Source organism: Podarcis melisellensis, assembly GCF_964234715.1.
Source record: "Podarcis melisellensis genome assembly, chromosome: 10".
Classification (NCBI taxonomy): Eukaryota; Metazoa; Chordata; class Lepidosauria; order Squamata; family Lacertidae; genus Podarcis; species Podarcis melisellensis.
Window position 1 is genome coordinate 64,928,416 of NC_138542.1, and position 22,647 is coordinate 64,951,062.

The 22,647-nt window shown below is 43.0% G+C and overlaps 1 protein-coding gene across 5 annotated transcripts in view; it reads left to right on the top strand.

Moving 5' to 3' along the window:
• USP6NL (USP6 N-terminal like) overlaps positions 1-22,647 on the top strand; it is a 146,741-nt gene that overhangs the window by 2,949 nt on the left and 121,145 nt on the right. For all 5 annotated transcript variants that reach the window (XM_081926911.1, XM_081926908.1, XM_081926910.1 and 2 more), the window contains exon 2: positions 10,210-10,299. In XM_081926911.1, coding sequence (XP_081783037.1) covers positions 10,296-10,299 — 4 coding nt within the window. In that variant the 5' untranslated portion in view covers positions 10,210-10,295. The remainder of the gene's footprint in view (positions 1-10,209; positions 10,300-22,647) is intronic.

The window sequence follows — 22,647 nt, forward strand, 5'->3', positions numbered from 1 at the left end:
CGTGGGCAACTCCTGCTGAACTCTGAGAGGTGGCTGAATTAGCAGGCTGGGTTTCAGTGTCCTGCATAGATCTGGCCCTCTCTGTATAACTAGTAGAGGCACCAAAATTTATACAGAGAAGTTTCCACAGATTGCAGAATGAAGCATTATTTTGGCCGAATTTAGTGGGGGTTTTGGTACAGTCATTCTTGCAGTGGTAGATCAAGACTTTAGCTAAAGTGGTACCTCAGGTTAAGAACAGTTTCAGGTTAAGAATGGACCTCCAGAACGAATTAAGTACTTAACCCGAGGTACCACTGTATACTGCCCTATAACTGCAGGTCTCACGGTTCACAGGATAAAAGCAGAAACATAAAACCACCAAGTACATTATCAAAATAAAAACAAGAACCCAATAACTCCCCCCTGCACATTTTTAGAGGGCATAGGATGTCAATTAACCCAGCTAAAAAGAGTTTTAAAACTTTGTAACTGAGGAAATGGTAAAACGTGCATCTTGGTGACTGGACATGAGAGGCTCAGTATGGCTGGCCTTGGAGTTATTTCTTGCTAAGTGGCTTCACCCATGCTAAAATAGCACCTGTCCTCATACTAGGTGGAGTTGTAATTAGAATGGAATTTCTAATAACTATAGCAGCCAAAGCTTGCAAAGGAGCACATTTTTAGCATCGTATGATTATCTACAAACTCTCACAACGCTTATGTCTGTGTCAAAATTACAGTGCAGGAGAGACATGGTACTGTAAATGCTGATGCAGAGATCAGGTCTTGTGTGGTGTCTCATCCTTCCAGACCTTGACTGGAGTGTGTGAAAGAGCAGCTTAGTTCTTGGATAATACACACCTCTCTGTCAAAGCACTTGTTGTAGGTCATTGATAGACAGTAGCAGCCAAGAGGGGAGTGTGCTGCAAGTCAAGTATGAGAGCCATTTTATACATCCAGAATTCTGTAGTGAACCCTTCATTGAATGCTACTGCTGCAGGCTGACGGTTAATATGCTTGATTGTACCTTGGAAGATTTTTGGGGTGGGGGTGGGGTTAAGTTGAAGGATTTCATCACAGGTAGAAATGTGACATGTCAAAGAGAAGGCAAAGTTGAACCAAGAACCAGCTCCCCTGCCAAAGTGGACTCTGGTGGGCTTCCTTGGCTGGCTTATGTACATGTGCCAAGGAGCAACTCTGCAGTGATCTGGAGGAGGCAGTGAACTTCCCACCATTTTAATTTCTCATAGATACCTGGAGCAGTGTTGTGGGCATCCTGATAATTAAAAGTCAGGTAGTTCACAGACCCAGGTGCCTGCTGTGTGGGGTGGGGACAAGGACCGGCATCAGTGGTGGGCTCTGACACCTGCCTGAGGATGCCAGGTGCTAGTCCTGGCTGAGCGTTTCCTCAGTCTGCTCGTTTAGAAAATCCAAGTAGATTTATACATGGGAAAATATTCTTGCATGGATTAACCCACCTTCAAGTCTCACTTTTTAGGATTCTGACAAAACTCCACTACTTGATTTTGCTGAATGTATAAAATGGCCAGTGTGCATCATGGGTTAGTCACTTGAGCTGTTGATAAACATACCAGTCATATCTGCCACTTGTACCGTGATTTCTGCAGCTCAGTAATGTGGCTAAATTACTGTTCTCATGTAAATCAACTATCTTTTAAGTCCATGGTGGCAGGGCATTTGCTGTTTACAATAATTTTATCTTAAAGTCCTTTGTTTTTCACTGAAAATCCCCTCATCATAAAAAGAAGTGGGTGCCACTGAAGCCTCTTAGAAAAGAAATGCACACTTTGCTCTTTATTTGGAAGGCGTTTTCTGATGCCTTTCCACAGAATTGACAGCGTTCAAGGCCACTAACAACTTAAAAGCACCATATTGCAGCAGTAGTAGTAAAACGGCAGATATGAAATGTGCACCAATAATAAAAGTTGGCTGTAAACACCTGGTGCCTGTATTTGCAAAACACAATGAGATCCTGGAAGTAAAATGTTGGTAAAGCTATTGTAAGAAATGCTACAGAGTGACAAGTTCAAAGGCTAGTGGAATAGAATGTGTGGAGTAGAATTTTCGTAGGTGCTGCCTGACTTTGCTTGGAATTTACAGATTTAATCTCATGTGGAGACAAGGTCCAGAGCAGATACACCTCCTCCCACTCTTAATAATCAGTGTGCATGCTAAGGTACACTGTTAGTTGTTTGATTGCTGCCAGTTAAAAAAGGAAATTCACCTCGCCTGTGTGCAGTATCTGGACATGTAACATGGCCCCTAGAGGACCCCTGGTTCTAGCTCTGATTCACACATTACACTGGATACAAGTGATTCACACATTACACTGGATACATAGATCAGTGTTTCCCAACCTTTTTTGGGCAAAGGCACACTTGTTTGATGAAAAAAATATCGAGGCACACCACCATTACAGCCCCGTGACGTCAGCGCGCAGCGTCACGCCGGGAGGGACGCACGAAAGTGTAAGTTTCAATTTTTTCCCCTCCCCCTTGCCGGGGAACCTCCAAGCTTTGGGGGTGGGGGGGGGGGAGGAGGCAGCAAAGCGAGGGACTGAGGGACTCCTCCAACGACAAGGGTTGGGGAAGAAGAGAAAGGGCTATTCCGCTCCAGTCCTTTCTGAAGGAGCTGAGGGTGGGGGTCCTCCGGCGCCTTCGGCGAAACGGCGCCGGCCCAGAGCGCTTCTAGGAGGCTGCCTTTGTGCGCGACGTAAAGCCCTCTTTCCCTCCCTCCAGCCCCGTGTCACCTGTGGAAAAGGGGGCTGGATCCAGTGACGCAACTCGGAAAACTGTTAGGGAAGCCAGAGCAGGAAAGTGAGTGGGGGGCGGCGTCGCCGCTTTAACCCATGTTTCCTTTTTGAAAGAGAAACTTAAGACTAGATGACCCTTGGGACCCCTGCCAACTCTACAGTTCTATGGCCCTTTGTGGAGGGGGGCAGCACCTGGAAAGACGGGCTAGGGGATAATTGGGGCGGCCACCTTAGGCACACCAGAAGCAAAGCACGTCCTGAGCTACAAAAACAAACCCAATTCCTGCCTCGTTTTTTGCAGTTTCTGCAAAGCGAGGGAGTCTCCCCCGCCTCCATTCCTCGGTGCCTCCTCCTCCCCCTGCTCCCCACTATGGGTCTCCCCTGCACTTGGCCAGGCCGCCTCGCCCTCCTTCCTTTCCCAGAGCAGTGGCTCAGAGCGCCTCCTTGCACCGCAGGTACACTCCGTGGGGAGGGGAGGGAGCGGAAGCCCAGACCAGCCCCCAACCTGCTTAGTCCGACCCCTCAAACCTTTCCAAAATAAGAACTCTGCGTTCTACAACGTCACCCCCCAGCGGGGCCCCCTTTATTCCCGGTGAGAGGGGGGCGGCGGAGGGAAAAAGCTGCTTCCCACACTTACCCGCCGCCATCTTGACTTCCCGCAATGAGCCGGATGCGGCGCCTAAGCTCCCTGCCGTCGCTTCTCTGCCTCCTCTACTTTGCACAAGGCTTCAGGGTCGCCGGCCGATTCATCCATCGGCCGCTCTTTCAAGCCCACTCGGAGGAGGAATGAGTCGAAAGAGCCAGAGACGCAGCCGCAGTGGAAGCCCCGCCCCTCCCTTCCAGTCTCGGGGCGGGGCAGAGGCCACCAGGCTGGCAAGCAGAGCGCCGAGAGCGAGGAAGCTGATGCAACGCGGAGGCAGACCCCGGCTGGCGTGTGTTAGAGCAGTGTTTCCCAACCTTTTTTGGACTCGCCCGCCTCCCTCCAGGCAACACCTCGCGGCACACCAGGCAACACCTCGCGGCACACAAGTGTGCCGCGGAACACCGGTTGGGAAACACTGGCATAGATTCTACTTCCTCATACAATGACTTTCCCCCTCCAACCTCCTCTTTGTCCTGCAGGAAAGCTCTGAATGTAAGAACACTCACTTTATGCTGGGCACTCACCAGACATGTTGTTCATCACTGAAGTGATATGATAAAGTAGCTTTAAATATCTGAAGGGCTATTGCATATAGGTAATAGAGCAAATGTGTTTTCTGTTTCTCCAGAGGGCTGGGTATAAATCATTGGGTTCAAATGACAAGTCAAAAGATTTAGACTGAAAATTAGGTAGATAGACCTTGCTGGTGGTTAAAGCTGTTTGACAGAGGGACTTAGAAGGTGGGATGCCCTTCTTCGTTGGCAAAGGGTTGGACTAGCTGCCCTTTGAAATGCCTCCTAACTCCATGCCTCTGTGATCTTACCATATTGCAGGAAAAAACCAGTCATAAGGAGACAAACAATCTTCAGAGAAGCTTGTCTGTTATTATTGATCTTTTTACTGAGGAACTCCTGACAGATTTCCCTAGAGCCAAGTTTGAAAACCGCTGCCCTAGCATGTGGGATAATTATGAGTGTACCATGGAAACCTGCTCCCAGGAACCACAGTTGAACATGTTTGCCCAATGCACATTTGCAGGTTATGCACAGGGACAAAACATTTTGCTGCCTGAGGTAGAACAGCAAATGGTGCTTCTCTCCTCAAGTCCATGTTCACAGTACCCAAGGTTGGCCCAGTTGTTTTGGCTCCTAAGTCAGAAAATGCTAAATTCAGTAACTAACAATTCCTTCCTTTTCATGGCACCCAAAACCAGCTGCTAGAGGCAGACACCTCAGTCTTCCTAATGGTAGGGCTGGCTCAGGTGTTGCATGAGGTAAAAAAATGATGTGCGGTGTGTAACTTGCATGTTACATGTTAGCTGCAGGTGCATGTATGCTGTTGTGAGAAGCATCCCTTAGGAAGCGCCTAAGTAACAGTGTTGCTTCTGTGAGCCAATTATGTAATAATTGTAATTAGCCATAGTAAATAGTTCAGAGAAGTGAAAGTTGCCTTCAGAGGATAACATAGTTGAGTCAAAAGATCACCACTATAATCAAGTTCATCATTTAAAACATTTTATCTTTGATTAGACAGTGTGTTGAGTTGCAGGAGCTTAGTGAGGAGTTGTTTCGCTTAGGGAATTGACAGAGTTGATAGTTTTCATGATTTCTTTCAACTTCCACATGAAATCTTTTGTTTCATGTACACCAGATGTGATAGCCCTAGCCGAAAAATGACAAATTATGATTTGTATTCTCCAGACAGTGATTCAAGAGTGCTATGTATATTCTGCTGCATAAACTGGCCCATTCATGCATAGTCAATTTCTGTAATAAGCTGGGCACCATCTAGTGATTGCTACTTCACCGTTAAGAGAGAGAGTATAGGTGTTGCATGCAAAATACATGTATTTATGGGTGGTATATAAAATACAGTGATGTTGTGGGAGTACCTGTTAGGGGGAGCACCGTGCTCTTGACTTTGGAACATCACTTGGGCCTCAGAATAGGGCAAGGCATTTTTTCAGTCTCATCCTTGGGCTCTGCTTCTAGGCACCCGGCTGAGCTCCAGAGAAATCCTCTTTTGCTTTACCACCTCACCCCAGATGACACCAGCTTCCTGCTGTCCCCACAGATCCCTCATGACTACCCTATTCTGGGAGGCTCAGGTTGTTGTTTTTTAAAAGCATATAAATGAAATCATAAATAATATACTATATTGCCAACTCTTTTAAAATATGGCAGTGTACAATAAAACAACCAAAATGTGAAATGCAGAACAGATGACCAACAATCAATCAAATTAATTCTCTAAAAATGCTCGGTGAAACAAACATTTTTAGGAGCTGGTAAAATATCAGTATTGTGGGTGCCTGTCCCAGTTACCTGGGAACAGGGGCCACACTCCTTTATATTCCCCTGCAGTGGGAGGGGCCGCATTCTTATTTTCATGATTATTATCCATAATCACCACTACAAAGAAAGACTTTTCGTGTCCTGTTTAAAAGGTTTGGTGTCTGAAATATTCTTCTACAATCTTCGGTTCTAGAGAATTAAATTCCCTTTCACTTTTCCTTGTAGCCATTTTGGTGGGTTGTGAGGGAATGCAAGCTGCTTAAAAAGCTGAACAAATTTTTCACCTACAGTTTGGGTAGGACCTGAACCAATGCATTAATGTTACAAGAAAGGAGCTTTTGTGGGTTCCTTCCAACTACAATTCTACGAGTTAACTGGTTCCATCTTTTTCTCCCTAGCTTCAGCAGTGGGGCCACCTCTGAAAAACCGATGGCAGAATTTTTATATTGCAGCTTGGGCATGCTTTTCTTGTGAACAAAACAGTGGGGAAATATTCTACCCTATTTTGATAAAATATGGTGTGCTACTGGAAGGAGAGAGAAATATTTTTTTCAGGGTGTGAGAATACCATAGTGTTGGTGCTCTCTTTCCTAAGCAAGAAAACAAAAGAGGGAAGTGTACTGAAAGTGCTCCGAAAAGTTGGTTTCTTAAAAAGTTTTCCTTCATCAAAGGCAATCTAAAACACTTACAAAAAGATACAAATATACTAACAGCTCTTTAAAACCTTTTAAAACGACTTAACAAATGAAGAACAATCAGTTAAGCCGTCCTTTTCTATCTTTAAACTCTGATCTATAAAACAGAAAGCTGTCGCTAGTATAAATCAAACTAATCGTCATGACAAAGTCTTACTGTGAGCCCACTTATATATGGGCAGTTACAAATACACTTTTACAGAAAGTGCAAATAACAGGGGAGTGGAGGGGAAGCTTTTAAGTTGTTACAAATTATTATTGCCTTCAAATGCAATTGGCATGAGCAACAGACTGAGGGGGGGCATTTTGAGAACCCCTTTCTCCTTCCTTTTCTTGCATTCATTGTTTGGCTTCCCTTGTTTCGGTTTTTGCTTGAATTTCTCCTATGACAGTAGCAGTTCCTTTGATAGGTTTTGCAACTGATTAACCAGCAAGCTGCCTTTGTAGAAAAATCCGAAGGCTTTCCAGCTTTCTTTCTTGGATTTACTCTGGATCTGCAACTGGATCTGCAAATGTTATGTTCAGTCACATTTTAAGGAAGTTGGATAATTACTTTCTCTCTCATCTTATCCTGCCTAAGCTTTAAGGAATCAGGGAAGAGAGGCACTGCATGGAATTAGCTCACTAGATTTGCACAGATGGCGGTACTGTGCTCAGTTTTTTAAAAAATACCAAGTTACTGAATATTTCTTACAGCAGCAATTCAAAAATGGAAATACTGGGCATACAATAAACCCACAATTTATGCAGGGTTTTACGTTTTGGGAGTAGCACCTAAAGCCAAAATTGCATATAGCCAAAACACATTGGGTTCAGTGCCGGGTGGGATAGCCAAAGTCATTTTTCACAGAACCCCACCCCCTTTATATTTTATTTTTTTGCCGTGCACTTAAAGCTGAATGCACACAAGTTAAATGTGCAAACGTTGTGGGCTTACTGTACTACTGAGTTGCCATTTAAGATGGCACTCATACTATGAGTAAGGAAGAGTTATTTTCTTTTGTGTGTGTGACAATATGTGTGTATACATGTGGGGAGTAAAGTGACTTGGGGCTGCTCACCCTGCAATGGCCATGGGTTGATTTTGAGCTGGCTGCTTCTCCTTTCTCTGTGTTGGAACTATGAGGGATAGTGTATAGGACAGGGGTCAGCAAACTATTTCAGGAGGGGGCCAGTCCACTGTTCCTCAGACCTTGTGGGGGGCCGGACCCCCCTCCCGAAAGGACCCCCTGCTGCCACTCAAGCCAACACCACCTCGTCTTCGACAGTGTCATTTTTGTCCTCTGCCTCGGCCAGGTGTCCATGGGGCGCAGAGCCCAAGCCTCTGGCCTAGGCAGCAGAGGCAGCCTCCTTGCCGCCGCCGCTTCCTCCCGCTCAGCTTTTGGTCATACGTGGCTGCCCAGAGCTACCTGCAGCCAGTCCAAAGCCGTGCCAGTGTTGCCACCCACCCTGAGGTTCCCATAGCTTTGGATTGGCTGCAGGAGCTTCCTGCAGCCAATCCGAAGCTGTGCCAGTGTTGCGGAAGTCAGTCCCCGTGTGGCGAGGCCTCCGCACCACACTGGTTTAGCGCGTGGACTGACAGAGTGGGCATCAGGGTCCATGGGCTGGATTTACGAGCCCGGTGGTCCGCATCTGGGCCCCAGGCTGTAGTTTGCTGACCCCTGGTATAAGACATACTTGTTGACAGAAAACGGTGTGGGGGCAGGGAGGCAGAACCATTTCAGTTAATTTCTCCATTGTAGGAAGAGTTTGTCAATGATTTTCCAGGACTTGCCATTAGCACTGCAGTAGCACAACTCCCCCCTCTCTTCTTTAGCAGTGAAATCAACAGCAACTGTGCTTTTCAACTTGACCATCGTCTTACATCCTAGGCAAAGCCCCAGGCCTAGTGTAGCTGTGATAAAAAATGAGGAAGGATGTAAGGAGAAAAATCTGACTTAGGTCTAGTATAGGCATTATTTTTTAATCAGTGGTAATCATGTACCTCGTTTAAGCTTTGCCTTCATCTTTCTCATGGCAAGTCATAAGCACAAGGCACACTGCCTAGCCTGGAAGTAAACACTGCGGTCAGTGATGATCTCTCTGACTGAGAGAGACAAATACAATTGCAGCTGGGAACTCTTCCGGGGTTTAATTGGTGAACATGAAGGCACATGTCTGACTATGGATTATTAACAAAGATTGGATTGTTAACAGATGACTGGAGAATGAGCATACCTTACTTAGATGTTAAAGTCTCAAGAAGCTCTGCATATTTCTTTTGATGGTTGTGCCACATAAACATTTACTTGGAGTTTGTTAAAAAAGAGAGAGACATTATAGGCTAACCTCCTTTGGGTGAATGTGGGTGCAGGCCTGTAGCTGGTCTTGTTTGTGGGGGAGGGTAAATGGCAAAGGAGAGTTGCAAGTCACTACAATACAGCAACAGCCTCAGTACAGGTAGACATCTCATAACTAATTTTAATAAAACAAAACTTATAAGAAGTGCGTGTCATTGTCAATCATTCTTTGCACTTACTGGTTAGAATATGGAGTAAGAGCTGGTTTTCTTCCTGAAGCATAAAAGAGGATGCGACTTCTGATGAGAGAGATCTGTGGCTTACTTCAAGCAGGGACTAATCCTGTGAGAAAAGGATTGTGAGCTAGTTGCTTAGCCACAGGACGGCATAACGTATGGTCCTGTAAATAAATGGTTTGTGTCATTATTTTGGACCCTTTCGTGCCATTTTTAAGGTGACCACACCATAAAGTGATTTACACAAAACATCAGTAAATCATGATTATTCCCCTCCCTCTCCCTCCCTCTCTCTCTCTCTCTGAAGGCTCTTTTAGAGATGGCTAAGTTTTGTATCTTGTTCCATCTTCTCTCCCAGAATGAGCAGCTAGGAAAACCTGGTATCAGGTGGCAGTTACAGCAGAGGGAGCTTCTCTGCTGGATTACAGAAAGTCTCACCCTCCCAGCTCTCTTCTTCTCCTCCTCAGTGGGTTTTAGGGGTGGTGTTGGGAAATGATAACAGTCGTCAGCCCAGCCATGGTATTTTTGCTTTTGCTGTTATTAAATAGAATGGTCATCAGGAAAACCTGTTGCCTCTTGTTTCAGCTTGTGCGTGTACATCTTACAAATATAGTTATGTTGTTCCTAGCTTTATTTGCTTCTTGGTGAGCATTTGGAATAGAATATTGCATTGTCTCTTTAGTTTATCAACGTAAATTAAAATGAAAACTAGGGAAGAGTCATAATAATATAATATTTTATTTATATCCCACCCTCCCCAGCCGGAGCCAGGCTCAAAGCAGCTAACAGCAATAAACGTAACACAGCATTCTAAAATCAATATTCCAAAATCAATTCAAAATCAAATGGCAACCACTGGGCCAGAGTTCTACGAGGATCACCAAAGGAGGGGGTCAGACTGTTCCTTGGCCAAAGGCCTGGTGGAACAGCTCTGTCTTGCGGCCTTGTGGAAAGATGTCAAGTCCCGCAGGGTAAGGGGAAGGCCTTCCTCTGGTGATATGGTCAGGGAGTGGGTGTGGGAATGCTAAAGATTTATTTGCTAAGATTATTGTGCTTAGACTTACTGTTAGCGTGTTTTTACTCCCTGTCAATAAAGCAGTTCTAAAAATATGTTGAGTATAAAGATGGATGAATATATTTCATTCCTTTGGGAGCGATAATAACTTGAGAACTAGCTCCTTCCTGCCCCCATAGGTCTTGAGAATCTACTGCAAGAGTTAGATTTGCTGATAAAAGTAGTAAATGTAATAGCATGAATATATTCTGTCACTAATAATACCTTCCTTGTTTTCCCTCCTTTTCGCTAGGACATGTATACCTCTGAGAGATCTTCTTGGACAAGATACCTTAGTTTAAGACCTGTTTGGGACCATATGCAAAGAGGCTACCAGTCATGAGTAAGTAAATGTTCTCCAGAGCCCAGAATTTCAAACCGCATTTTAAGTCTTTAGCTTTTAAGAGCAAATTTCTACCTCTACTATAGTGAATGTAAGTGCCTCTGTCACAGCAATCAGTAAGTGAAGCTTGGCTGTTTTTGACTACCCCCTGTTTTTGGTTGTTTGAATTGTGCAGAAGACTCTCTGGGTGGGTTGTGCCCCAACCCCCATTGGGATTAATGTCAGCTGAGCCGGCTCAGTAAATGTATGGGATGGCAACAATTTCCAGTGCATCGTTGAGTACTGAGTATGTTGCCTGCATCTGGGCTGATACACTTTTCCAGTTTTGTAAATGAATGTTGCTTTCTTTTGAAGCGGTGTCTCATGAAAGTTAAGAAACGTTTTGGTAGGCCAGAGTAACTTATATGTGATAAGGATATTGTTGGGCCATGTGTTTCACGGGTCATTTCACTTCACTGTTGTACGTATCTCAAGCATACACATTAATGGTCTATTAACCGGGTCAATTACTATGGTTTTGCAAACCTTTCTAGTCATCTGGTCTTTTTCAACACACGCAATGTATCTCTAATGGCGTAGGAGTTGCTGTAGTGTGGCTGCTTTTCTTGGTTTGTTAATAATCAGAAATCTGCAGTCAGGTGAGAGGAGTTTGTGCTGTAACTTCTTCCTTCACCAGAAAGTTCTTTGTAGGGATGATGGTTCATGGGAATGAGCTGCTGTGTGAAGTCATCTAACATGACCTAACAAGTAGCACAAGAAGGGAACATGCTATACTTTGTTTGTGTGTGTGTGTGTGTGTGTGTGTATGTGTGTGTACTCCCATCAACCCCGGTAGCATGAACAGTGATCAAGGATGCTGGAAGTTATAATTCAGCAATATCTGGATGGCTGCAGGTTCCTCATCCATGCCAGAGTGGCTTCCAAGCTGCTGAAAGGAATATTGGAGAAAACCTTACTGTTTCTGGTGCATTGATATGACATCTACTTAACAAGAAATAAGCAGTCTATTGTTAGGTAGGGTTTTCTTTCCATCTGGTCTTCTGTTCTAGCTGGCAGCCATATACCATCTCTTGTTGTCTAGAATGTAGTAGCCTACAAGTGAATGATGCTTGGAGTCTGCAGGGGTAGTGCATATGTTCTCTAACTGGCATACCAGTACAGAAGAAGTGCATTACACTTTGCTGTGAATTAAGTTTTTGAAGATGGATGGATGATTTTCAGTTGAGAAGAAGCAGGTTACTTCTGTGTCCAGCCTGGGTTGGTAGATGTTGGAAGGGAGCCTCTATCTAGCTTGCTGTTTTTAAGAGTCTGAAGCATGGCTGCCCTGTGAGAAGGAAAATAATATGCAACATGCAAATGGAATTATGACAATCATGGCTTATTTGCTGCTTGTAACAATAAGACAAATAGTAGCCAAACAGAGATCATCTTTGGTACAAACCGCAGAAAGAACTCAAAGGAAAATAGGGAATAAGAGGCACTGCTAATCTTGGGGATCGAAAGCAAAAATACCCCAAGCTTGGTTTGCATTCTGTTGAAGAATTTCACCCTCATCAACCCAAAGTGCTCTGTGACCTTTTTGTTTAAAACAATACTCTTAAGATTGCGTAGGGACTTTGTAGGCATAGCTCCTTCATGGAAAGGTCAACCACTAATACATTGTTATCACTGTTTTTGCAGACACAGAAACACAACCTACAACAAATTGTCTGGCAGTCTGCTTTGCGGACTAATTATATAGCACTTGGAAATTTTAATAACTTTTTGGACTGTAAATGAAAGTGTTAACAGCAAACTGTTAGACAGAAGATGAATAATGCAGCAGCAAAACTGTTTCCAATGCTGGCCGTGACATTGTTCATGAATGTCTTTTGTAAGATAGCAATACAAAAATAGGGGAGATAAATGTTGCAAGAACTAGTGCTATCTATCACCTGCCAGCACTGAGAGCTTGAATGTAGAATACTCTCTCCCACTTCTTAGGCCTGGTTTGCACATTGTAGCTCCTAGTTGTGTTGATCATACAGACATAATGCTAAACCGTGCTTAACACTAGCCTTGATTTGTTTTTGTTTTTTTGCTAGTTCCAACCAGGCTGGTCCATTAGTGTTAATAGGCCACTGCTACGCCAACCCCAGTCTACTCTCAGCCAGCTCCTACCTGTCTGCGTTCCTACTTACTACCAGTCTAGGAGTGATTCTGTTTTTCAGCTTCCTCGTCTTCTTTTTTTAGTCTCAGTGTTGCCCTTGGGGAAAGCAGCAGGGAGGAAGAAAGGGGCAAAATTAGAATCATTTGCCTCTGCTTGTAGCTGGCTTTGGCTTCACCCACCAGTTTCAGTGGATACCAGCCACATCTGGATCCAACATACGGTACCTTGAATCTATGACTAAGCTAAACCCTTCCCTTGGAGGACATGTATTTAGAGATACCAGTGAGACCTGCTATTTTGCCTTGCAAGCAGGGAGGTTGGAGAGTTGCTGAAATTGCCCAGAACGGCTGGCTTGGTAGAGGTGGGACAACTAGCCACAGTCAATGGAAGCCATGGCTTGCAAACTCATTTCAAACCATTGTTTCACATCCCAAATTTGCAGCAAATTCTTAACTGCAAAAGAATCTGCAGCAAATTCTTAACTATAGTTTAGGTAGTTAAATGTCTCTCTTAACCATAGTTAAGGATGATTACCACAATGTTTTTACTGAGGCATTTAGTGATGGAGGTAGGGGAGGCAGCAGAGATTCTACCATGTTAGTTTCATCCTGTTGGTCTGCCAACACTGCCTCTTGTAGAATAGCTGTGGCTTGATGTGAATGTGGGCCTAATGGTGAATTTATACAGTCAGTAGCTGTGATGATACCAAACAGACATGACTACATATCTGTGCTTGGTAATGTTTTGGGGACAGTCTCCTTCCTCAGTGTATGGAAAATATTGGTGCTCCTACATGTGCTGCTGCTCATTTGCTGTGTCGCTCTCTGGCTCTGGAAGCCTAGGCAAGTGGTTTGCTGAGTGAAGCTAAAGCTGTTGCCTTGCCTGGCTCCTCTCACTGCATCCTCCTATGCTATTCAGCCATAGGTAGGATTGTTTGGTTCTTTGGCTTTCTCTCTGGGCTGCATTCTCTCCCTTTACCTGTAATCTTTGCTGCTGGCAGCCTCTACTGGTGGTGTAAACTTGACTCTCCCCAGGCCTCAAAGTTCTGAATGACAGATGATATTGCTAATAGGAAGACCTATCTACATGTCAGTATATCAAGGCTCAAGTCTTATTAGGGCTGAGGCCTCTGTGGTATAGCTTGATTTTTTACCTTCTGCTGTCATATGAGTGGTTCAGTCAAGCTTCACAAAGCCTTGACTCAACACAGAAGTATCGGGTTCAACACTACCACATAATGTAGTTGCTGCTTACTAACAGCTCTTTATGCTTCCAAAACTTACTTTCTCTCCAGCCCCTCCTAGAAAACTAATCTGTCCCTGTTTGGTTCCTGCATTAATTTTCAAAACCCTCAAGCGCCTAGGGAGTCATGTACCTGGAAGTCTGCCTATTCCCAAGGAAGTTCTCTGGGTGGCCTATTCTGAGGCCCAATCCCTAACTGTGGAAATTCCTCCAGAGGGAGATCTACCTGTCACCACCTCTATTGCTAAGATTCCTCAGTCCCTGGGTTTTTGTAGGTTAGTTTATTTATGGTTTGGTATTGTGCTCTTTGGTTTGGCCTGTGGAGCTGGCTTTTCAGAAGTTCCGTTACTGATGTGTATTCTGTTGCTGCTTTGTATTCTGTGATTTATTATTAAGCTGCCTTGAGTGTTAGTCTGCAGAATGGTGATGCATAAGGGTTTTTCTCCCTAAATATTTTTGTAAAGAAAAAGTACAAAAGCTGATCTGCAAGAACATGGGAACTGGTCTTTAAAAAATGGAGCCTATACAAGCGTAGCAATAATGGTGCCTTTGGATCATTATACTCTCCAAATGTCAAACCTCCTAATTACAGTTCAGTCAGAATATTTGTACTGCCTCCAAAAGAAAAAAAAGGAAGTCTATAACTGAAAAGTTCTGACTTATCTCTCCATTTTAGTCCATGGGGCAGCCTCGAGCTCATTGCTTGACCCAGTAAATATAGGAAGTGTTTCCTATGGGCAGAAATAAGAAGAAAATTGAATTAAATTAACAAAAATAAAATAAAAATCATAGGTAGCTATATTGGTTTATTAGAAAATTCAACAGCCTCAGTAGGGTAATGCCTTTATTAGGACCAACTAAAATGTCACAAAGTATTGAGCTCATTACTTTATAAGAATTTAGTTAGAAGTATTACGCTACTGTGGGGTTTGGATCTGAATTATATAGCAGTAATTTCTCCCCTTTTATGCCATGTTGCTGGTTAAGTGAAACTCACTATAATTACACCTATTGTAGCAAATAATTGTATTAATAACACCAGAATTGGTTTCTTGGTAGTCGTGATTTTCCGACCTGCTGCTTCCAAGGAATGTTATTTAATTTGACTTGTCTGCCTTAAAAACCCAGCTTGTTGCTGTGGATTCTGGGGTCCATGGATAAGATACTTGTTGCATCCACCTTCCTAAAACTGAACAAGTTGACTCTGGATGGGAGACCAGCTGGGAAACCTGCGTATTCACCTTGAGCTCTACAGAAGAAAGGCAAGATGTAAGTGTAATCTAGGGTGTACATTTGTTTCACGTGTGGCACCGATCATAACTACATAAGAAAAGCAGTTACTGCTGATGTTAATGACTTTTAAAACATTTATTTAGTCCCCTAGACAGTACAGTGGTACCTCGGGTTAAGAACTTAATTCGTTCTGGAGGAATGTTCTTAACCTGAAACTGTTCTTAACCTGAAACTGAAGCACCACTTTAGCTAATGGGGCCTCCTGCTGCCGCTGCGCCGCTGCTGCACGATTTCTGTTCTCATCCTGAAGCAAAGTTCTTAACTCGAGGTACTATTTCTGGGTTAGCTGAGTCTGTAACCTGAAGCGTATGTAACCCGAGGTACCACTGTAGTGGGCTGGATGAACAACTAGTTTGATCTGGTGTATTCCTACTCCCACTTCATAATGTTTAGCGAGCACTTGCCACATAGATTGGGCCCATGAGATTCTGAGTTACCATACCTCCATTATGATCCCCAGAAGTTGTAACAATGATGCAGAGATTTGCATTCTGATGGTCCTGGTGAAGTCTGTGTTGTGTTGTTTTCGTTACTATGTTGTGCATTTTGTGTTTAGATACTGTCAATCACATTGATACTGTCAATCACATTTAAAAATAATAATAACAGCCAGGGAATGAATAGCCACGTTGTGTGTGTAAATACATGGGTTGTGCAGAACAGGCAGAACATGCCCTCCTCCTGAGATGAATAATTAATGGACCCACAGTTATCTTCAAATTTCAAATGCTTATCTCTTGGTTCTTGTATTAGAACACTATGTGAAATGTCTTGTAGCTATTTTTAGCTCTGGTAATTGATTTTCAGTTGAACCTTTTCTGTGACTTTTCTGTGTTTATGTCCTTTCTGATTGGGGACAACAACATTGATTTAGAAGAGCAGGTGAATGTTCTGGAGGGAATTGGTACCATGTTTCAAGCAATTTCAAAAGGATTCAGGTACCAGCTGTGGACTTTCTCTGAGAAAAGATAAAAAATTTAAACAATAGAGCCTGTGCATAGTCTGTTTTGGCCAGAGTTCTAAAATTATCATTTGCAAATGTTTCAATTGGCGACATGGGGCAGAAAATCTAGAAAATTTTCCAGTACAGTACTTTCTTTTTCTGCAGAGACGTTTGTTGCAAAAAGTCATTAGTGACAATGAATGGATGCCAACTGCAAATAATGATATTAGGCAAGCTTGGCGTTCAGCTTTGTTTACCAAATGCAAGTAAAGCAAACATGCTAAATTAGATCACTCTCCAGAGCATCAGAACATTTCCCCCATGCAAATTACCCTGCAGAAACTACCAATTTTCTGCGAAAACCACACCGCTGGTTTCTGTATTATGTATCAATGCGTCAGTGGTTTGGGATTCTAGTTTCATGTACCAGCTATACTATTGGCAATCCTGTTGGAATGCCTTTTTGAAAACTATAATACAAGGATGAGGAATCTGCGGGCCTTCAGATGTTGCTGAACTACAGATGCCCATTAGTGGTGCCATTAGCTCTGTGGGAAAAGGTTGAGCTAACATTGTAGCAGCAGTAATAAATACTACCAGAAAGGCAAATAGTAGATGCAAAACGATAATAGCTTGTAAACTAAGCGGTGGGCACACCTGAATCATAGTAATGTGTTCTATAGCCTTTTAGGTAGCAATTTTATTCCTGCTGACCTTTTTAGGCTCTTTTAATTTTCTTTTTACGTACTTACATTTTTTTGTAAGTGCATATGAATATTGTCACGGCCACCCAGGACGGGTCCCAGCTCACAAGAGACCTCACTCCGTTGCAGTTTATTTACAGGAAAAGTTTATTGAAGATTTCTGCTTCTCGTACAGTTCAGCATCGTGGCCGTACGTCTGTCACGTTAGACCGCTGAAGTCCCCTCTGACTCCTCCCCTCTTCCACACCAACTTAATAGCCTGGCTCTAGACCACCTCTTCCTCTCCTTTCTTTTCCGCAGGGTCTTCCTGCCCCCCTGGGTTCCCTCTCTCCGTGACTCGCCTGAGGCTGAATCCTCTGCCGCCTCTTCCCCCCTCCTTCTGGCTTTAGGGCCGGGCTCCTCCCCTGAGCTCTCTCCACTTCCGCGCGCCTCTACGTTTGAACTTGGCGCGCGTACGTTGCTGCTGACCTTTCTTTCGACCGCTACACCACCCCTTGTTCTGCTCTCCACCCTTTCCGGCTGAACACCTTGCTCCAACCCCCTTTCTCTGTTCTCTCCTAATCCTGCTCCCTCCGAGAGGCTGACGACTCCACCCCCTTTACTCCGTTCCGGCTGAGACGCCTCTTGCTGCGTCTGTCTTCCACTGGGCTCCTCTCCGCTTCTCCCTTCTCCTCCCTTTTGCTTGATTAAGGTAACCCCCTTTTGAGAATCCTCTGACTCGCTGCTCAGACTCGTGGATTCCCTCAGAATTCCGTCATCTTCTTCCTCATCCTTCTGCCCCTCCTCCCACTCGCTCTCCGTCTCCTCTGTCATCTCCTCCTCTCTCCCAGAAACCCTGACAAATATGATAGTATTTGTAAGATCATATGAATATGATCAAAGTCAAGGTACAGTGGACCCTCCAGATACAAACTTAATTCATTCCAGGGGTCTGTACATACGCTGAAAAGTCTTCAAGTCAAGGTGCTGCTTCTGCACATGCGCGCATGGCAAAACCCAAAAGTATACACTTACATTTTTTTGTAAGTGCATATGAATATGATAGTATTTGTAAGATCATATGAATATGATCAAAGTCAAGGTACAGTGGACCCTCCAGATACAAACTTAATTCATTCCAGGGGTCTGTACATACGCTGAAAAGTCTTCAAGTCAAGGTGCTGCTTCTGCACATGCGCGCATGGCAAAACCCAAAAGTATAGACTTCCAGGTTTGCCGCGTTTGCAACCCGAAAGTTACGTTACCCGAAGGTAACGTAACCCAAGGTACCACTGTATATACTGTATTTTTTGCTCTATAAGACTCACTTTTTCCCTCCTAAAAAGTATGGGGAAATGTGTGTGCGTCTTATGGAGCGAATGCAGGCTCCGCAGCTATCCCAGAAGCCAGAACAACAAGAGGGATCGCTGCTTTTGCTGTGCAGCGATCCCTCTTGCTGTTCTGGCTTCTGGGATTCAGAATATTTTTTTTCTTGTTTTCCTCCTCCAAAAACTAGGTGCGTCTTGTGGTCTGGTGCGTCTTATAGAGCGAAAAATACGGTAAATTATTATGATAGATGTTGATACGGAATGACTATTGAATCTCCCGTCTGCCTTTCACTTGCTAGTGTAGTACGGGACTGTTTGTTACTAAGAGCTTTTTTTTAAATGGTGGATTTGAATCTGCTTCAATAAGAAGCTTGTTGAATACAGTTAGTCATCCAGGGGTCATTTGCCTTTACCTTTTTCAATCTGATGTTTCAGTGGCCCTTTGAAGCCCTGTTCAGTCCATCGACATCACACTCCCTTCTCCATAGGCAAGGACTTCATAGACTTTCTTAGCAGTGTCTTGGGTGGTGGCTAGAGATGTTTGTTTCCCTCTCCTTTATATATGTATGTTGAACTCCACTGCAGTGTGCTAAGCAAACATCCATTAGAACTGCAATCCCAGGATTGTAATGTGTCACAGAGATTTATTTAGCTATTGGAAATTTCAAGACTTAGGAACACATTTAAAATAATAATAATAATAATAATAATAATAATAATAATAATGATAATAATAAAATTTATTTATATTCCGCCTACCCTGGCCAAAGCCGGGCTCAGAGCGAGTAACATACAAGTAAGACAATGCATAAAAACAAGTGATCAGTAAATTAAGATAAACCCCACAAGTAATTCAAACCAATTAAAATGAAAATTAAAACTGGACAAGTGGCAATTTTCAGGTTAAAATTGAAGGCGGTTACCAACTATTTCCACTGATATTATAAGCACCTATGAGCGGGCTGGGAAACTCCTTCGTGCTTGTTCTTATACAAGGAGAAAATGAGTCAGACTGAACCCTGACCAAAGGCCTGGCGGAACACCTCTGTTTGCAGGCCCTGTGGAAAGATGTCAAATCCCTCAGGGCCCTAGCCTCTTGCGAGAGAGCGTTCCACCAGGCCATGGCTGAAAAGGCCCTGGCTCTGGTTGAGGCCAGTCTGATCTCTCTGTGGCCTGGAATCTTTAGGATGTTGTTATTTGCAGACCATAAGGTCCTCCGTGGGGCATACCAGGAGAGGTAGTCCCATACGTATGAGGGTCATAGGCCAGATAGGGCCTAATTATGTTGTCTTAATATTAATATAAAAACTGTGCAGTAAATTAAATGATTAAATGGAATCTGTTATTACGTGAAGGATGCACATGTGTGGTAGACTGAAAAAATCTATTCATGCTGCAGAATTTGGCACCCTTCTTGTAGAATCTGGTTTTTTAGACATATTTATTTTTGACATTGTTCTGATCCATTGCATGACCTGAATTGATCGCTCTCAAGAGACTGTGCTTTGCTTACTTTCTTTAGATGAAATGGGGGGGGGGAGAGGGGTTCATATACCAAACCACACCACTTGCACCAGGCTTGAATTCATGCATCTAATGGGTGGAGTTGAAGGGTTGCCATATTTCAAACAGTGAAAATTCAGACAGAAAAGTTGTTCAGCTTTTTTGGAAAATTTGAAAGTTTTTGGGCTTTTTTAAATGGAAATCGCCAAAAACAACACTGCCGACATGGGCTGCCATATGTTCAGAGTTTCCCATTTTCGCAATTTCTGCCCGGACACTGCTGTCAGCTGCAGTATTATGGATATGCCTGGGAAATTCCGGATGTAAGGAAACCCTAGTTTAAACGGAAATGACAAAGGCCATAAAACTTGCCTTCTTTATGTGCCTTGTACCGCACCCTGACAATAAATTGTGGAAATCTCTTCTTCAGCCAGTATGGATTATCTTTACCAAGTATGAGTTATATCCACTTGGTGCCCCTCTGGAAAGCTCTTTATTTTTTAGGCTGTTTGCCTCTCCAAACTAGCTTGTAATCAGAAACAACAGAGGATAAAAAGAACAAAAACACAAATTTAAAACTACCACTTTACACTCAGCACATTGCTTTTTTAGTAGAGCTGGAAAGAATATAATTGAGTCAGCTAATAAACATCATGCCTGGAAAGCCAACTGAAGGGGAAATGTCTTCAGGAACATCTTGGAGCTAGTGGAGCCTTTGGTGGGGGAAAAATATCACCTTGTCGCCTTTCTTCTGGGGGAAGTCTCCACTGGAGCAAAGATCCTTTCATTAGGGGATGAACACCAAGTAGATATATGCCTATATGTATGCTCTACTCTTACTTGGTCCTTCCAGAGATCCCCTTTCCAGATTATTGATCAGATGCTTCAGGGTGTGTGTGTGTTCTGCTGACCTCTCACTGGGGCAATGTCCTTTTCTGTTCTATTCAGGTTAGATGAAAACGTAACTCTTCACTGTCCCCTCCACCAACCCTGAATTTCCTTACTTTTATTATAGCCTGCAGAGTTGATGGTTTTATTTGAGTTACTGTTGAAAGAGAAACTTCCATTGTCTACTAAGAGCTTAGTATAAAATGTATTTAAAGGCCTTTGACAATATGTCTCGTGATAGAACGGCGTTTTATTGGATAAAGTAAAATGCACACTTTAGCAGGCAGAATTTATTACTGCTGTCTGTTTGCTCTGTGCTCCTAATGAATCATCTGTTTCTTCCAGTGGTTAAATAAGGGCTGATGTCCTTGTAGTGGCTGCGTCCCATTATGTCTTGGATTAAATATCACCACAGACATTTCCATGCAGTGAAGTATTTGATCTTGTTAACAAACTGTGGCAGATGGAATTGTGTGGTTACCTTCATGTTTCTGGGCGATGTGAAAATGGGTAATTGTGTCCCATTCATGCCGTTTTTCAAGAGAAAATTGAAGAACCTTGATGTATAAGGGCAGCAGCAAACCGGCTTTCTTCGCTGTCTCTTTGAATTGGATTGAGGTGGAGGGAATCCAAAATTTTCACTGATTCATTTACTTCTGACAGAACTACTTTGCTTTTCAGTGTCAGCATGTGGAGGTTAATATTGGTTGCTGTCCTTGAAATTACTGTGTTGACAGAATTTAGAGGGTCCCCCCCATCTGTACTGCATTTTGTTACTATATATACTGTTCATTCCAAAGCATGTTTGTTCACAAGTAAGTTGTACTGCTTAATAATAAGGCTTAGCTTTTATATAGAACTTCTGGGTGTTCAGAGCACTTGACATGAATTATTCACATTGTAAACTGCTCTGGCATAGTATGAAAGGCAGTATATAAGGCCCTTAATTTGTTTTATTTTTCTAGTTTTAGCTAGGGATAGTCAAATTCTCTCAGTTTCATATTTCCCCAATTTTAAGTTCAATTTATCACATTTTCACATCAGTTCTCTGATTTTGTAAAAAAATGAAAATTTGTATTTTAGCATGCCTTTCTAATATACACATTTCCCCCCCCAAGCATTTCCCATAGAACAGTTGCAATTATTTGACTAATAAATGTATTTTTATTTACACTTTAGCCTATGCTCAATTTTTTAGTTGCATTACAAAATTCAGAGAAGTGCTCACTTTGAAGGATAGCTGCAATTTGATTCCTGCATTGTTTCAGAAGGTGTGAGTTAGCATGCAAACCATACTCAGGATTTTATGCAGCTAAGTTATCCCTAATGTATACCCACTGAAATTAATGGACTGTAATGTCTATTAATTCCATGGGCAGGCTCTGAATATGACCAGCCCTGATTTCTCCCCACTCTCCAACTGTAGACCTCCAGTTATCATAGAATAATAGAATTGTAGAGTTGGAACAGACACCAAGGGTCATCTAGTCCACCCCCTGCAATGCAGGAATAGCAATGCAGGGTCCCCCATCTAATTTTGTAACCTATGTAACAGTTTTCAGGTAGGCCACTATTCCCCCCCCCAATACATTAGAGGTGAACTCCTGAGACTGAGTGGCTTAGCTAAGACTGCTTAATGAGTTAATGAAAGAGGTGGGAATTTCCTGACATCACTCTGTCTCTTGGCATTAGTTCTTGAACATTAGTTATTGACATAGAAGAACCACAAAAATATTCCTTTCCTTTTGTGTTTCGCTTTTTATGAATGAAAATTGAGCACTTCCAGCTGCAGCCCTCCCTTCTCTCATGAAGAGAGCCATCTCTGATAAACCTTAGCTTGGGGCGGTAGACCTTTCTTTCTTTCTTTCTTTCTTTCTTTCTTTCTTTCTTTCTTTCTTTCTTTCTTTCTTAAAAGAACATTTTATTGAACATTTTACAGTGAATTAAAGTAAATAAGAAAAAAAAGAAATACACAAAAAACAAAGCAAAGGAAAATGACAATAAAAAAGTAACAATAAAATGTAATTAAGGTTACAAAACTACATAGTATATATGTAAGTAGATAAACTTACTATTTCCATCAAGTAAATGTCAGTTCATGAGTCACTATGGTTTCAATAAATATGTTCCAAATATCATTAAATTTGTCCATACTTAATCTTTTTCTGAAAGCAATCCATTCATAGGTTGCAAGAGCTGTCATGTTGTCAAAGGGGGTTTAGCTTGGGTGGTACTTGTCCAAGAAGCAGTTGTTGTGGCGTATCTTGAGAGAGTGACTGCTGTTTCCATGATTTTCACCTGAGGAAATCCTAAGGATTG